This window comes from Garra rufa, chromosome 13 (genome assembly GCF_049309525.1).
Source record: "Garra rufa chromosome 13, GarRuf1.0, whole genome shotgun sequence".
Taxonomy (NCBI): Eukaryota; Metazoa; Chordata; class Actinopteri; order Cypriniformes; family Cyprinidae; genus Garra; species Garra rufa.
The window spans coordinates 1,380,157-1,398,232 of NC_133373.1; the positions used below are offsets into that span (position 1 = coordinate 1,380,157).

The 18,076-nt window shown below is 37.9% G+C and overlaps 1 protein-coding gene across 2 annotated transcripts in view; it reads right to left on the minus strand.

Moving 5' to 3' along the window:
• LOC141283608 (A-kinase anchor protein 7) overlaps nucleotides 1-18,076 on the minus strand; it is a 286,494-nt gene that overhangs the window by 266,436 nt on the left and 1,982 nt on the right. For both annotated transcript variants that reach the window (XM_073816917.1, XM_073816916.1), the window contains exons 3-7: nucleotides 17,575-17,723; nucleotides 15,727-15,863; nucleotides 15,219-15,379; nucleotides 13,719-13,831; nucleotides 10,779-10,926 (exon numbers count right to left, since the gene is read on the minus strand). In XM_073816917.1, coding sequence (XP_073673018.1) covers nucleotides 10,779-10,926; nucleotides 13,719-13,831; nucleotides 15,219-15,379; nucleotides 15,727-15,863; nucleotides 17,575-17,723 — 708 coding nt within the window. The remainder of the gene's footprint in view (nucleotides 1-10,778; nucleotides 10,927-13,718; nucleotides 13,832-15,218; nucleotides 15,380-15,726; nucleotides 15,864-17,574; nucleotides 17,724-18,076) is intronic.

Genomic DNA, 18,076 nt, shown 5'->3' on the forward strand with positions numbered 1-18,076 from the left:
AGATATCTCGCCGGACCAGAAAAGTGACCCTCGTCTCCCAACACAACCACCGTGAACATCTGACCCTCCTGGTACTCCCGCGAGCCAACGTGGATGTCATCCTGGGCAGACCATGGCTCATTAAGCACCAACCCCGCATAGATTGGAGCACAGGAGAAGTCCTGGAGTGGGGCAAGACGTGTGAGGACCACGGCTACCGTCCTTCCTCGTCAGATGCAGAGTCTCCATACCGTCCTATCCCTCTGCACGCCACCACCATAGAGAGCCCTGCCACTCAATCCGCCACCGCCATTCCCCCCGTCTATCAGTCTTTCACCGATGTCTTCAGCAAGGAACGGGCCACACAACTACCACCGCACCGGCCCTGGGACTGTAGTATCGACCTGCTGCCAGGCGCCAAACTACCCCACGGGAAGATCTACCCCCTCTCACGTCCTGAGCAGGAAGCCATGGAGAATTACATCCAGGAGGCTCTCCAACAGGGGTTCATCAGACCTTCCACGTCCCCAGCAGCATCCAGTTTCTTCTTCGTCCCCAAGAAGGATGGTGGGCTCAGACCTTGCATAGACTACCGGGTGCTCAACGACGCCACGGTGAAATTCGCCTATCCACTTCCTCTAGTGCCAGCTGCCTTGGAGGAACTACGGGAAGCCCGCGTCTTCACCAAACTCGACCTCCGCAGTGCATACAACCTGATCCGTATCCGAGAAGGAGATGAGTGGAAGACCGCCTTCATCACCCCCACCGGTCACTATGAATATCAGGTGATGCCCTATGGCCTGGCTAACAGTCCTTCCGTATTTCAGAATTTCATGAACGAAATCTTCCGCGACTACCTCCATCGATTCGTAATCATCTACATTGACGATATCCTCATTTACTCACGTAACCTCAAAGAACATCAAGACCACGTCCGTCAGGTTCTCCAACGCCTCCGTGAGTACCAACTCTATCTAAAATTAGAAAAATGTGAATTCCATCAGCCCTCCATCTCCTTTCTCGGATACGTGATCACTGCGGAGGGAGTTCGCATGGAAGCCGGCAAGGTGGACGCAGTGGCCAAGTGGGCGGAGCCCAAGACGGTGAAGGAGCTTCAGCGTTTCTTAGGCTTCGCTAACTTCTACCGACGCTTTATAAAGAACTATAGCCTCCTATCGGCTCCACTCACTTCCCTCTTAAAGGGAGGACGCCGGGTACTACAGTGGACTCCAGAGGCTCAGCAAGCCTTCGACCGTCTAAAGCTAATGTTCACCACCGCTCCCATCCTCAAGCACCCCGACCCTTCAAGGCCCTTCGTGGTGGAGGTAGATGCGGCGGACGTGGGCGTAGGAGCTGTGCTGTCCCAGTGGTCTGATGAACCCCGATCCCTCCATCCGTGTGCGTACTATTCCAAAAAACTCACCCCAGCTGAGCAGAATTATGGAATTGGAGACCGCGAACTGCTGGCCATAAAGCTCGCCCTCGAAGAGTGGCGGCACTGGTTGGAAGGAGCCCAGTTCCCCTTCACCGTAATAACCGACCACAAGAACCTCCAGTACATTCAGCACGCCAAGAGACTAAATGCCCGCCAAGCTCGCTGGTCATTATTCTTTGCCCGATTCAATTTCAACATTACTTACCAACCCGGCCATAAAAACACCAAAGCAGACGCCCTATCACGTATGCACTCACCTGAACCTACCTCTGACGATCCTGATCCAATTCTACCCCCATCTGTCTTTCTCGCACCCATACTATGGCAGCTGGATGAAGATATACGGGCCGCCACCTTCGAGGAACCTGCACCACCGGAGCTTCCCCCGGGTCGTGTCTATGTCCCAAGCCGTCTCAGACCCCTTCTGTTGGATAGTACGCACACGTCCCCCGGCTCAGGACATCCTGGCAGCAGGCGAACCCTCTCGCTCCTCCAGCAGAAATATTGGTGGCCCAACATGAGCAGGGAAGTGGAACGGTACGTCCAAGGATGTTCGGTCTGCGCCGTCAACACAACCCCACGCCGCTTACCCGAAGGTAAATTACAACCGTTACCTATTCCCCGCCGACCCTGGACACACTTGGGCATTGACTTCGCCACAGACCTGCCCCCCTCTCAGGGTTACACCACAATTTTAGTGGTAGTCGATCGATTCTCGAAAGCTTGCAAATTAATACCTCTCAAAGGTCTCCCCACAGCACTAGAAACCGCAGAGGCACTGTTCCACAATGTATTCCGGAACTTCGGACTCCCAGAAGACATCGTGTCCGATCGGGGACCCCAATTCATTTCCAGGGTCTGGCGGGCCTTCTTCCAACTTCTGGGTACCACAGTCAGCCTGTCATCCGGATATCACCCTCAGACGAACGGGCAGACCGAACGGAAAATTCAGGAAATCTCCCGCTACCTTCGGACGTACTGTTCCCAACATCAAAACACCTGGAGCCAGTATCTACCGTGGGCTGAGTATGCGCAAAATTCCCTCCGTCAAACCTCTACTGGTCTAACCCCATTCCAATGTATTCTAGGTTATCAACCAGCTCTGTTTCCATGGACTGGAGAGTCCTCCGAGGTGCCCGCGGTAGATCACTGGTTCCGAGAGAGCGAGAGGGTGTGGGACTCAGCGCACGTCCATCTCCAGCGGGCAGTACGGAGGCATACGGAACATGCCAACCGCCGTAGGTTACCCAACCCAGTTTACCTCCCCGGGGACCAGGTATGGTTGTCCACTCGAGACATACGCCTCCGGCTGCCCAGTAGGAAGCTGAGTCCCCGCTACATAGGGCCCTTCACCGTGCACTCACAGATCAACCCTGTCACCTACCGTCTAAACCTACCTCCACATTACAGAATCGCCCCCTCGTTTCACGTTTCCCTACTCAAACGCCACACTGAACCCCTGTTCCCTTCCTCCACAGAATCGGAGTCACCTCCTCCTCCCGACCCGCCAGAGATCCTTGGAGATAACATCTACCAAGTCCAAGAAATCCTAGACTCCCGGCGGCGGAACGGCCAGCTCCAGTACCTAGTGGACTGGGAGGGGTTCGGACCCGAGGAGAGATCGTGGATACCCCGTGACGACATCCTGGACCCGACTCTCCTCGAGGAATTCCACCGCCAACATCCCGAACGCCCAGCTCCCAGAGGTCGTGGTCGTCCCCGTCGCCGTTCTTGGGTGCCAGGAGTCACCCGTGGAGGAGGGGGTGATGTCACACCCTCTGCACGTTCCCTCAGCCCCAATCACCACGATCCTCCACCAACCAGCCAATCACCACCACAGCACACCCGTGAACCATCACCAGAATACTAATCACCGTCACCTGCACCAGCAATCACCACACCCTTTATATACCTACCTCTGCCACTCACTCACCGGCTGGTATCGAAGTTGCATGGATGCTTCTCTGTGGATCTTCTCCCCCTCCTGTTATCTCTCCTGTGCTCCTCGTGGATTCTTCCGATGTTCTCCTGTGCTCCTCGTGGATTGCTCTGATGTTCTCCTGTGAAACACGTGAATCGTGTTAGAGGGAAGTGACTATTGCTAACGCTATGATCCTTATGAACTTGAACTCACCTGTTGTGTTTGTTTGAAGATTAGACCACAGAGACCTTTACTCACCTGATTGCACGTGTGTTGAACTGTGCACGTTTGTTAATAAATACCTTGAAAGATACTCACCTTCTCCCTTTGTGTGTGGTCGTGACAATATATATATATATGTAAACATTATAAAACACTGCAAAAAAAAATGCTTTTCTTATTTAGATTTTATGTAGTTTCCAGCCAAAATATCTAAAGATTCTTAAACTCGAGAAGGATTTTCTAGACGAGTAAAAATTATTTTCTTGTTTTCAGGAAAAACAAGTCAACATTACGTTTTTGCTTAGAACAGGCAAAATAATCTGCCAATGGGGTAAGCAAAATAAACTTATTTTAAACAGAAAACATGCTCTAAGCAAAAACTCACTTAATTTTGACTTGTTTTTTTCTGAAAACAAGAAAATATTTTTTTAGTCGTCTAGAAAATCCTTCTTGATTTAAGAATTTTTAGATATTTTGGCTGGAAACAAGACTAACAATCTAAGTAAGAAAAGCCTTTTTTGCAGTGAAGTTTATTAAACATTACACCAGGGTTTCCCAAACTGTGCTTAATGTAAGAACTGCACATGGGTTTGTGAGTAGATAAGCTAATGATTAACTAAATCATAAACATGTAGAATAAACTATTTACAAACAAATATTTCACTTGTTTACCAGCATGTCAATGTGACAATTAAGTGACACCAACCTGTAAACATGCAAAAGTGTTGTTAAATTACTGAAATATTACCATCAGCAGTGTTTAGTAACTTGCATACTTGTTTCATACGTGGTCTAATTGCTTAAAAGGTGCTTTTTTCAACCAAATTTGTTGCATGACATTTACATAACCATTCTATAGGGTGAATATAGTCAAAGGTGAATGATGTGACAAACAAGAGGATTTTAAAAAGGACATTTTTAATGAAATATGTGGAGTTTATCAGTGACACGCTATCTGTCAGGACTAGACTGCATAAAAAAATATAATAATCATGTGTTTATCATTTGCAGATAAGGATACAGCTGTGAGTTATGAGGAAAACACAGGTGTTATTCACTACTGTAACATGTGACCACGGATAATTATCATGCACAGCATGCAGACGAGATTAATCGATAATCTAATACATATAATCTAATATAATACATTTTATTGACCTGTTGTTGCAGCCCTACATTATTTATATTCTTACATGCAGTCATTTCTGTACATCAGAATGAATCAAATCCATTTTTAGATTCTTAAAGTGTTTATATGAGCCCTGAACACTGTCATCTGATTCTCATATTCATTGACATAAACTGATCATGTCACCAGAGCTACAGGAACACAAATATCATTTGCTTTGGTGACAAATGTAAAGGTAAAACTGATATTTATGTCTAAAAATGTAAATAAGGGTAAACACAGAAATGTGAGAAGTAAACTCTGAATTCTGAAAGAAAAATTCAAATGGCAAGAAGTAGACTGTAATACAATTTATAATATCAATTGTAAGATATAAACTCAGAATTCCAAAGAAAAAAACTACATAGCAAGTAAACTCAGAATTCCAAGGAAAAAAATGAGAATTGTAAGATTTAAACTTTACTATAAATTGTAAGATACAAATTCGGAATTCCGAGAAAAAAAATCGGAAATGTGAGAAGTAAACTCGGAATTCCAAGAACAAAAAAATCTGAATTGCAAGAAGTAAACTGTAAGATATAAACTCAGAATTCCGAGGAAAAAAACAGAATTGCAAAAAGTAAACTAAGAATTCAGAGAAAAAAAAAATAGAATTGTAAGATATAAATTCGGAATTCTGAGGAAAAAAATCTGAATTGTAAGACGTAAACTGTAATATAAACTGTAAGATATAAACTCAGAATTCCGAGGAAAAAATGAGAATTGTAAGATTTAAACTTTAATATAAATTGTAAGATATAAATTCGGCAATTCTGAGAAAAAAAATCTGAATTGTAAGATGTAAACTGTAATATAAACTGTAAGATTTAAACTCAAAATTCCAAGGAAAAAAACAAAATAGCAAGCAAACTCGGAATTCCGAGGAAAACATGAGAATTGTAAGATGTACACTTTAATATAAATATAAATTGTAAGATATAAATTCAGAATTCTGAGGAAAAAAATCTGAATTGTAAGACGTAAACTGTAATATAAACTGTAAGATATAAACTCAGAATTCAGAGGAAAAAAATGAGAATTGTAAGATTTAAACTTTAATATAAATTGTAAGATATAAACACAGATATAAGTTCGGAATTCCGAGAAAAAAATCTGAATTGCAAGAAGTAAACTGTAATATAAATTGTTAGATATAAACTCAGAATTCTGAGGAAAAAAACAGAATTGCAAGAAGTAAACTCAGAATTCCGAGGAAAAGATGAGAATTGTAAGATATAAACTGTAATATAAATTGTAAGATATAAACTCAGAAATCCGAGGAAAAAATTTGAATTGTAAGATATAAACTTTAATATAAATTGCAAGATATAAACACAGATATAAATTCGGAATTCCGAGAAAAAAATCTGAATTGCAAGAAGTAAACTTTAATATATAAATTATTAGATATAAACTCAGAATTCCAAAGAAAAAAACAGAATTGCAAGAAGTAAACTCGGAATTCCGAGGAAAGATGAGAATTGTAAGATATAAACTGTAATATAAATTGTAAAATATAAACTCAGAATTCCGAGGAAAAAAAACAGAATTGCAAGAAGTAAACTCAGAATTCCGCGGAAAAAATTTGAATTGTAAGATATAAACTTTAATATAAATTGTAAGATATAAACGCAGATATAAATTCGGAATTCTGAGAAAAAAAAAATCTGAATTGTAAAACGTAAACTGTAATATAAACTGTAAGATATAAACTCAGAATTCCGAGGGAAAAAAACATAATTGCAAGATGTAAACTCGGAATTCAGAGAAAAAAAAAATTGAATTGTGAGATATAAATTTGGAATTCCGAGAAAAAAAACCCCTCAAATGTGAAAAGTCAACTCGGAATTCAGAGAAAAAAAATCTGAAGTGCAAGAAGTAAACTGTCATATAAATTGTAAGACATAAACTCAGAATTCCAAGAAAAAAAAACTGATATGCAATGAGTAATCTCAGAATTCAGAAAAAAAAGAAGAGAATTGTAAGATATAAATTTAGAATCCAGAGAAAAAAAAAAACAGAAATATGAGAAGTAAATTCGGAATTCAGAGACAAAAATCTGAATTGCAAAAAGTACTTGGAATTAACCCTGAATTCAGAAGGGAAAAGATGTAAAATGCATGTAAACATAGCTCTGTGCAATAATCCCAGAAGAGCGTTTACATGCTTAATTAGCTCCTATTGATCAGGTCTACTCATTATTTCAGGTCTACAGAACTTCTTTCAATCTGCTCAGATGGAGCTCAATCGGATCAATTGATGTGTTTACATGACGGCTTTTCAGCCTGACTGAATCAGATCCATTACAGACAGATTCTTTTTGGGTACATTTAAAATGAGCTATTGATGTTCAGACATAAGCAAATCCACTTTCTACTATAGAAAACAACAACATTTTGTGTTCCCTAAACCTCAGTGGAAATGAATGAATGAGCATTCAAGAGAAATGGCTCAGTAATCACATTAATGGCACACAAATTAGTTTCCTGCTCAGAAGAAACAATGATTTCTGGTCATTTTGACCCTCAATGTCATTCTTTCAGATGTCAGTGGTGCTGATAGCGAATGATCACAGTTTTACTGTCATGACTGTGATATTTGGCACAAACTTCTGTCAGAATCCTATCAAAATGAGAGATAATGACTGCTTGTGCAGAATAGTGTACAAAGACTAAGACCAGTTCAAAGAACAGCAGCAGAGGGTTTCAGATGAATAACAGAATCAACACTGACCTCTAGTGTCATCAATGTGTAATATCATTGTGTCTTTCAGACAAACCCTTGCTTTCAGCACTCACTTCACTCTTTCTAAACCACATGCTCCTGGACTGTCAGTGTACATTCGATCTAAGAAATTAATGCATGTTCCTCTAAACTGCACTAGTATTTTCCTGCACAACTGGAGGCTGCAGTTTCAGTTCTAGGACTGCATTTCTAGAATCCTATTTTTATTCCACCAGAAGAGACCTGATTCAAACATCAAACAAACAACACTGCAAAAAATGTTGTCTTGTTTTCAGCCAAAATATCTACAAATTCTTAAATCAAGAAGGATTTTCTAGACGAGTAAAAATCAGAAAAAACAAGTCATAATTAAGTGCGTTTTTGCTGGAAACAAGCTAAATAATCTGCCAATGGGGTAAGAAAAATAATCTAGTTTTCTGTTTGAAATAAGATTTTTGTGCTTACTCCATTGGCAGATTATTTTGCTTGTTCTAAGCTAAAACTCACTTCATTTTTACTTGTCTAGAAAATCCTTCTTGATTTAAAAATTTTGGCTGGAAACAAGACCAAAAATAAGTAAGAAAAGCATTTTTGCAGTGTATTGAAACTGAACTCAACAGATGCAAATAGATAAAGTGCAATAAAATAAACACTTGCATCTACATATGTGACCCTGGACCACAAAACCAGTCATAAGGTAAAATTTTACAAAACTGAGATGTGTACATCATATGAAAGCTCAATAAATAAGCTTTCTATTGATGTATGGTTTGTTAGGACAGGACAATATTTGTCCGAGATACATCTATTTGAAAATGCAAAAAAATCAAAATACTGAGAAAATCACCTTTAAAGTTGTCCAAATTAAGCTCTTAACAATGCATATTACTAATCAAAAATTACATTTTGATATATTTATAGTAGGAATTTTACAAAAAATCTTAATGAAACATGATCTTTACTTAATATCCTAATGATTTTTGGCATAAATGAAAAAACAATAATTTTGACCCATACTATGTATTTTTGGCTATTGCTACAAATATACCCCAGCAACTTAAGACTGGTTTTGTGCTCCAGGGTCACATATTTTAGATGTTTTCTTTCTATGTAATGCAAGCCCATAGTGTCTCACCTTAGAAATATCCTGTAAAAAAATAGTTTACAGTACTATGGCATTCTGATAGCATTGCTTTACCACAGTTAAAGGATGTAATAAAAGACTGCAAATGACCGGCAAACCTGAGCCCAAAAACAAAGCAGAAACCTAGATGCGCTCTACAGCAGTGCTTCTCAATTAACTTCAGGAACCAGAACCAACACAAAAACTGATGAGCGGAGAACAGCAGATGTGATCCAAACAAACAAACACAGGTGAATGTTGTATCTCAGAAGTGTTTCTCTTCTCTTTCACGTCTGTTACATCTATGACCCATCAGTCCAGAAGCACTGCTTCACACATTACTGATGCACACTGACATCTAGGGCTGCACAATTATGCACATTTCTAATCGCGATCACGATTACAGACGCCACGATTACGTAATCGCTCAAAGCCGCGATAAAAAAAAGTACATTATTCCGCATGCTTAAGAGGCGTGTTTAGAGTGTTCACATTCTGAGAGACGAATCGAAGTATTCTATATTGTATTGTAAACAAAACGGCTTTCCGTTTCTGAAAAGTGTTTAAACGATTGAAATAGCCATTCAGATTTGTGTATTTGCTCTGGTGTTCATCACAGCGCCAAATACTTTAATATTTAGACTTAATAGGTTATTTATTTTCAAACTTTTTTGCATTTTTCTTTTACAAACATGCCCTAGATATTGCTTGAATGTGTTTTGTTTCTTTATTGTTCAGTCAAACTTTACATTAGGGCTTCATTAGTTAATTCACTAAACTGCCAATTCTTCTAAACATTCATTAATCTTAGATAAATCCAATATTTTATAACAAATTGTTCAAATCAAAAATGAGCTAACATGAACTAAGTGTTGTATTTTTTAACAAATAACTTCTGTGGCAAATGTAGCTATTGCTCATTGCTCATATTAATGCATTAACTAAGAGATCTTACTGTACAGTGACATCTATTGGTCTTTATAATTCTTTTGCACTTTAATCTGTGTGCATTTTTCAACCTTATACATTTTTTGTGTACTGCTTTATTGTTTTTATATATTCAGTTATTTTTGTTATAGAAAATAGCTATTAGAAAATAGTTACTAAACCTGTTATACTGTATTATGACACCACTTTTTTGCAAATCAATTTTAATATCGTGATGATACGGTATACCGTGATAACAGCATTATCAATTAATAGCAACATGAAAATTTGATATCAGCATATCCCTGTGCATTTTGCATATTTTTCCTTTAAAAAAAAAAAAAAGAAACCAAAACAATGTATCGTTGACATTTGTGGCAACGAAAAGGCAATAAAAGTTTTACAGGAAAAGTGTTTAGCTTGTTTTTTTTATTTTTATGTAAAATTATGGCTTGCAGTTGATTCAAACAATGGTATAAGGCTATGTAAATTGTGATAATTATAATTAACACACTGATTTACATAAGGGTTCTATAGTTAAGCTGCAGTTGATATAAAAGGCAGCAGCTAGAGTATTACTGAAATGGAAGAAACCAGAATATTACACTGGTTTTAATGGAATTACATTGTTACCAGTGCACCAAAGAATTGGTTTTAAGATTCTTATATAAGTTTATAAAGCATCGCATAATCCGACACCTTCTTACATTTCTGACTGTTTGTCAAGATATACTCCTAATCGAATGTTAAGATCCTCTAGTGCTGGACTTTTAGCATAATATACAGTAAATCTCAAGCGATCTAGCGACTACTTTTAGTCACTATGCACCAAAGATTTGGAACTGTCTTCCAAATGAAGTGAGAGAGTCCACTAATATCCATGCCTTTAAAAGCATGTTAAAAGATATATCTTTAAAGTTGCTTAAGAGCATAATAGTCTGTGAATTTTCCATGTTTTTAATTGACTTCTTATTGCTTATACTTGTTTTTTTCCCTCTGTGTACTTGTTTAATTTTCACATTTTTCTTTTGATTTGCTTGTCCTTGTTGAATTATTTAAAGTTTTGATTATCTTATATTGATGTTTTTTTTAAATATTTGTTATGCCTGTGATGCACTTTGAGTTGCATTTATGCATGAAAAGTGCTATGCAAATAAATTATTTTTTACAATTTCAATTTCAAGGGAATAATCGACAATCATGATTTCTGTCATAATCGTGCAGCCCTACTGACATCTTCCGCAAACTAACTTCGAGAGCATGCAGATGGTTTACTCACTGAAGCTGACGCTCTTCTCACGATGGTAGTATCCATCTGCGCTCTTTTTCTTCAGCATGGAGCACAGGTCCAGTCTACACACGCATTCGTCTCCAAACACACGGCCCTCAAACTCAGAGAACAGCGCCGGATCCAGCTTCTTAACGCCCTGCGAAGACACACGCACACGTCAAAGAGTCTTGAGCAAACAGAAGGACACACGCACAGACGGGAGAGGGAAGAGAGAGTACAGTAGGGGTGGAAGCGTCTGTCGTGGCCGATAACCTCAGCAGGAAGCGTGTCCTGCGGGAAGATTATAGACGCGCCTCCTATCTGTGTCCTCCACATGGAGAAGCAGCATCCACACGCTCTACTGTCTGTCTGTCACGTACACACACACACACACACACACACACACACTCACACACACACACACACACACACACACACACACACACACACACACACACACACACACACACAGTTAAAGGAAGAGCTCAGCTAATGTCATTCCAACCCCTGTCTTCTTACATTTTTTTCAGTGCCTTTCATTATATGGAGAGGAGCAGCGTGGACATTTGGCTAAACGTTTCCGCTCTGCTAGAAAGTCACAGAGGAATGGATGTGGAAGCGCATGAGTCTCTTTAAAGTGGATTGTGGGAAGGTTAACGCTGTGTAATGTGTGTTTGATTTGATTGTGGTGGACTGATGAGAAGATCTGGCGTCAGGTCTCACCCCTCACTGTCTGAACAGATGGCTTCATCCTCAACACCTGACTCATGCAACAACATCACAACCGCTTCTGCTCACTGAGACATCAAACATACAGTCAAAACTGTGAAATATTGTTACAATTTAAAATAGCTGTTTTCTATGTCAAAGCTGTGATCAAAGCGGAATTTTCAGCATCATTACTCCAGGCTTCAGTGTCACATGATCCTTCAGAAATCATTCTAATATGCTGATTTGCTGCTTAAGAAATATTTCTGATTATTATCAGAGTTAACGGAGAAGTTCACTTCCAGAACAAAATTTACAGATAACTTACTCACTCCATTGTCATCCAAGATGTTCATGTTTTTCTTTCTTCAGTCGTAAAGAAATTGTGTTTTTTGAAGAAAACATTTCAGGATTTCTCTCCATATAGTGGACTTCTATGGTGCCCCGAGTTTGAACTTCCAAAATGCAGTTTAAATGCAGCTTCAAAGGACTCTAAACGATCCCAGCCGAGGAAGAAGGGTCTTATCTAGTGAAACGATTGGTTTAAAAAAAAAAAAAATTACAATTCATTTAATTTTTAACCTCAAATGCTCATCTTGTCTAGGTCTGCGTGAACTGTTTTTTTCTGGTTCAAGACAGTTAGGGTATGTTGAAAAACTCCCATCTCAATTTCTTCTCCAAACTTCAAAATCGTCCTACATCTCTGCAGAAGTGTTTACATCAACCAAGTGTTTACACAAAGTGAACATCCAAAGAAGATCAAATGCCCTTTACAAAAAAAAAAAAAAAAGGTAAATCAGCGATGTAAGGTGATTTTGAAGTTGGAGGAGAAAATGAGATGGGAATTTTTCGACATACCCTAACTGTCATGAACTGAACAAAATGTGCATTTTAGGTTAAAAAGTATATAATTTGTAATTTTTTTTTTTGAAAATAACCGATCATTTGGCTAGATAAGACTCTTCTTCATCAGCTGGGATCGTTTAGAGCTCTTTGAAGCTGCATTTAAACTGCATTTTGGAAGTTCAAACTCGGGGCACCATAAAAGTCCACTATATGGAGAGAAATCCTGAAATGTTTTCCTCAAAAAACAGTTTCTTTACGACTGAAGAAAAAAAGACATGAACATCTCGGATGACAAGGGAGTGAATACATTATCTGTAAGTTTTTGTTCTAAAAGTGAACAACGGAGTTGTGCTGCCCAATATTTTTATGGAAACTGTGATACATTTTATTTTTCAGGATTCACAGATGAATAGAAAGTTCAAAAGAACAGCATTTAATTAAAATAGAAATCTGTGACATTACAAATGTCTTTACTGTCACTTTTGATCAAGTTAATGCATCCTTGATGAATAAAAGTATTAATTTCTTTCATGAACAATTAAAATCAAACTGACTCCAAAACCTTTGAATGATAGTATATTTAATCAACAGCTTTCAAAATAGACGAGTCAGGCACATTTTCACTTATCAAAGCTGATTTCTACCTAAATTATACACACCTGTGACTGCACAAATATAAGACAGCACTTATTCAGACTATTTATCTATAGAGACTATATGCGACCCTGGACCACAAAACCAGTCACAAGGGTCAATTAAAAAAAACTGAATAAATAAGCTGTCTATTGATGTATGGTTTGTTAGGACAGGACACTATTTGGCCGAGATACAACTATTTAAAAATCTGGAATCTGAGGGTGCAAAAAAATCAAAATATTGAGAAAATAACCTTTAAATTGTCCAACTGAAGTTCTTAGCAATGCATATTACTAATCACAGTAGTTTTGATATATTTACGGTATGAAAATGTACAAAATATCTTCACGGAACATTATCTTTACTTAATATCATAATGATCAAATACAATTTTTGGCTATTTTTACAAATATACCGGTGCTACTTAAGACATATTATTTGGAGGAAGAATAGTTTATCATGGTTATAACAAATAAGGAATTATCTCTTGATCATTGTAGTCGTGTTACAGTGAATTTGCTCAATGTCATGCCTATACGAATACTCCATAACTCCAGTAAAATTCAGCTTTAATGCTTCAGCTCTCACTCAAAAGAAACAGTGAAGAATCTGAACGTTATTTATTCAAAAAGGAACAAGCAGGATGTCAAACTTAAACTTTTCTAACTAACAGCTCTGCCGTATTTGCTTATGATATGATAATCAAACACATCCTCCACCTTCATCACACACACAACACATACACAGAGTCCATCTCACCTGTTTGCGTAGTTTTGGTGCTCGTGAGAGTTTGAGGAACGTCAGATGAGGTTTGAATGCTTTGTCATCTCCAGACGCGATGCCCTGCTCCTCAAACGCCTGCCTGACGCTCTCTGGGTGGAGAGAAACAACTCAGTCTCAGAGAGACAGATGCATCCCGGGATAGTCTATTTACAGCCTCCGCGGTCAGGCCCGAGACTACTCCACTGTCCTCGATGTAAGACAAGAACATAATCAATACAGAGAGAGCGCGAGAGCGACGGTTAGCGGTGAGGACATTAGCAGCCTGAGCTTTTAGGATCTCTCTGCATCTAAACCATCAACACGTTTCAATGGGATTTTCAGTAAGCATCCAAAATACTGTGCTCATGTAATTATCGGACAGTATTAGAGGTTATTTTACTGTCATATCAAACTGATTACATCAATACTGGAAGCACTGGAGAATACTGGAAATTTCTGACTTATTTTGGTAAATTATGATTAGGTCAAAATCTGCAAAATGTTAATTATTTTACCAAAATAAGAGGGATGCATGTTATTGTTTATTTAGTACTGACCTGAATAAGATATTTCACATAATGTTGTTTACATATAGTCCACAAGTAAAAATAATAGTTGAATTTATAAAAATCACCCAGTTCAAAAGTTTACATCCCTTTGATTCTTAATACTGTGTTGTTTCCTGAATGATCCACAGCTGTGTTTTTGTTTAGTGATAGTTGTTCATGAGTCTCTTCTTTGTCCTGAACAGTTAAACTGTCTGCTGTTCTTCAGAAAAATTCCCACAAATTCTGTGGTTTTTGATTTTGAGATCCACCTTTTCACACTGAGGACAACTGAGGGACTCATATGCAACTATTACAGAAGGTTCAAACACTCACTGATGCTCCAGAAGGAAAAAAACACGCATTAAGAGCCGGGGGGTGAAAACTTTTTGAATTTAAAGATCAGGATAAATTTTTATTATTTTGTCTTCTGGGAAACATATGTGTATCTTCTGCAGTACAATACGAAAAGAAAATATGATATTTAGGCAAAATAAGAAAAATGTACACATCTTCATGTTTTCAAAATGTGTTCAAAAGTTTTCACCCCCAGCTCTTAATGCATGTTTTTTTCTCCTTCTGGAGCATCAGTGAGTGTTTGAACCTTCTGTAATAGTTGCATATGAGTCCCTCAGTTGTCTTCAGTGTCTCCTATTCGGAAAGGGGGATGCAAACTTTTGACCTCAACTGTATAAAGTCATGATAAATCACTATCCATTTAAAATTATATAGAGGGTATGACCCTGATGCCTTGCAAACATAGACAACAGGACAGTCACATTTGGTTTGGGGTGTTTACACAGACCCATGTGTGCAATACAATATTACTGTAAACATAACCAAATATTTAATCAACCATAATAACCATTACTCCACTTTCCAGTGTCACATGATCCTTCAGAAATCAATGTTTTGAAGCATGAACATAGTGAGTGAACGAGGCAAGTTGTACCTGCCATGAGCGTGAGTTTGGTCAGATGCTCTCCTTCAGTGATCTGAACAAATGCCACTTCCTGTTTAAAGTGTCCGATTCCACAGAAGGGCAGGATCAGCCTCTGGCCCTTTAGCAGTGCGTTCAGAGGAGACTCCAGCTCTGATAATGTAGACGCAGCACTGTGCAAACAACACAACAAACATTCACACATCCTGTTAGTCAAGTCCTGCACACTTCTGCTGTCAGTCTTCCTGTTGCATCTAATTACAGATAATCAGAGTGAAGGCATGCCATAATCACTGCTGTGGGGTGAGATGAATGCACAAGCAGCTCTGACAGATCTAACATATGTTTTTGGCCTACTAAGTCATCTTTACATTGCATTGAGATGCATTTAAACAAAAACTGCATAATTGAACTTATCCATTATCCTGCTGCACACACAGCATGTATGAAATGCCACTTTAGGGTGGTTCACATTAAAGCCAAATACATGCAATGTGCTGCGTTTGCTGTGTGTTCTTACAGATCAATCTGCTCCTGTGTGCTCAGGTGAGTCACCAGTAGAGTGATGTGGAGAGTGTCCACAGGTATCAGCGCTCGGGACAGACGAGAATCCTTCTCCAGCACCACCTCCTGCACGTCTTTCACCACCTGCTTGATCTGAAACACACAAAAACACACTCAAGATATGTGCTTCACAAGCCCCTGCCACTCCAGAGGTCTGTGCACGCCACTGAAGATAAGTATGTCCCTCACAAACAAAAACTTGACCTCCGTATTCAATATAAACTACCAGTCAAACGTTTTTGGACCGTAAGATTTTTAATGTTTTTTAATGAAGTCTCTTCTGTTCACCAACCCTGCATTTATTTGATCCAAAATACAGCAAAAACAATAGTTGTACTATTTAAAATAACTGTTTTATATTATATTTTAAAATGTAATTTATTCCTGTGATCAAAGCAACATATTCAGCATCATTACTCCAGTCTTCAGTGTCACATGATCCTTCAGAAATCATTCTAATGCGCAGATTTGCTGTTTAAGGAACATTTATGATTATTGTTATCGTTGATATTTAAAACAGTTGAGTACGTTTTTCAGGATTCTTTGATAAATATGTGACCCTGGACCACAAAACCAGTCATAAGGTTAAATTTTATAAAACTGAGATATATACATCATATGAAAGCTCAATAAATACGCTTTCTATTGATGTATAGTTTGTTAGGATAGGACAATATTTGGCAGAGATGCATCTATTTGAAAATCTGAAATCTGAGGGTGCAAAAAAATCTAAATACTGAGAAAATCACCTTTAAAGTTGTCCAAATTAAGTTCTTAACAATGCATATTACTAATCAAAAATTACATTTTGATAGGTTTACAGTAGGAATTTTACAAAAAATCTTAATGTAACTTGATATTTACTTAATTTCCTAATGATTTTTGACATAAAAGAAAAATCAATAATTTTGACCCATACAATGTATTTTTGGCTATTGCTACAAATATATCCCAGCGACTTAAGACTGGTTTTGTGGTCCAGGGTCACATATAAAGATCCAAAGATCAGCATTTATCTGAAATAAGCTTTTGTAACATTATACACTATACCATTCAAAAGCTTGAAGTTGGATAATTTTTTTGGGGGAAGGAAATTATAGAAATTAATACTTTAAATAATAATTTAATTTAATTATTTAGCAAGGATACTTTAAATTGATCAAAAGTGATGAAAGACATTTATAAGGTTACAAAAGATAAATGCTGTTCATCTGAACTTTCTACTCATCAAAGAAACCTAAAAGAAATTCTACTCAGCTGTTTTCAAAACAATATTAATAATAAATGTTTTTTGAGCAGCAAATCAGAATATTAGAATGATTTCTGAAGGATTATGTGAGTTGAGTAATGATGCTGAAAAAAAAAAACCCCGTGAAATCACAGGAATAAATTACATTTTGAAATATATTTAAATTGAAAGCAGTTCTTTTAAATAGTAAAAATATATTTTTTTTAAAATCAGTTTTTGCTGTACTATGGATCAAATAAATGCAGGCTTGGTGAGCAGAAAAGAGTACTTAAAAAACATTAAAAATCTTAGTTTAAAAACTTTTGACTGGTAGTGTATGGAGGCAAAAATGCCCCAGTATGAGTTTTTATCTTATACATAGTTAAGCAACTTCTCAGATGCAAGCTTGCTATTTTTTATTTCTGAATACAACAGCACAGAATATTAAACAGGCCCTAAATCAGCCAAAATTCCAGCACAAGAAAACCAGCTAAATACGATCTAATTATCATTTGTCAGAAAATATTGAGATATTATTGTCAGTATTAGACACAGTCTAATGTCACCGGCTCGTACCTCTGGGTTTGTGATTGGCACAGAGACAAAGTAGTTTGGGCGAGCCGTCTCCTTCTTCTTCTTCTTTTTATCACCATCCTCTTCACCCTCCACTCGACTGTCATCTCCTCTCTTACGCTTCTTCTTCACACTCGATTCTGCACTAGAGACTGAAACACACGAACAAGCAAAACCCTCAAACCCAGTTGATTGATTACTTTGATAACTGCAAACATTTTTTGTATTACAAGTTTTCTAAAATGTTAGATTTAAATATGCAAATGAGGCATTATTTAATTAAATATGCGCTAATTTGCATACATTTCTAGTACAAAAATCTAAACCCTGAATGAAGTCAGTTTCAATATTCTAGTTTAATTCTTTTGACATATTAGAGTCAAATGTTTTTACAGAGGGAATTTTGGATATTACTTTTTTTTTCACTTAGAACAGACAGAAAACTATATATTTTCACAAATTCCTGAGGAATAAAATGTTGCATATAATCAAGCTAATTTTATAT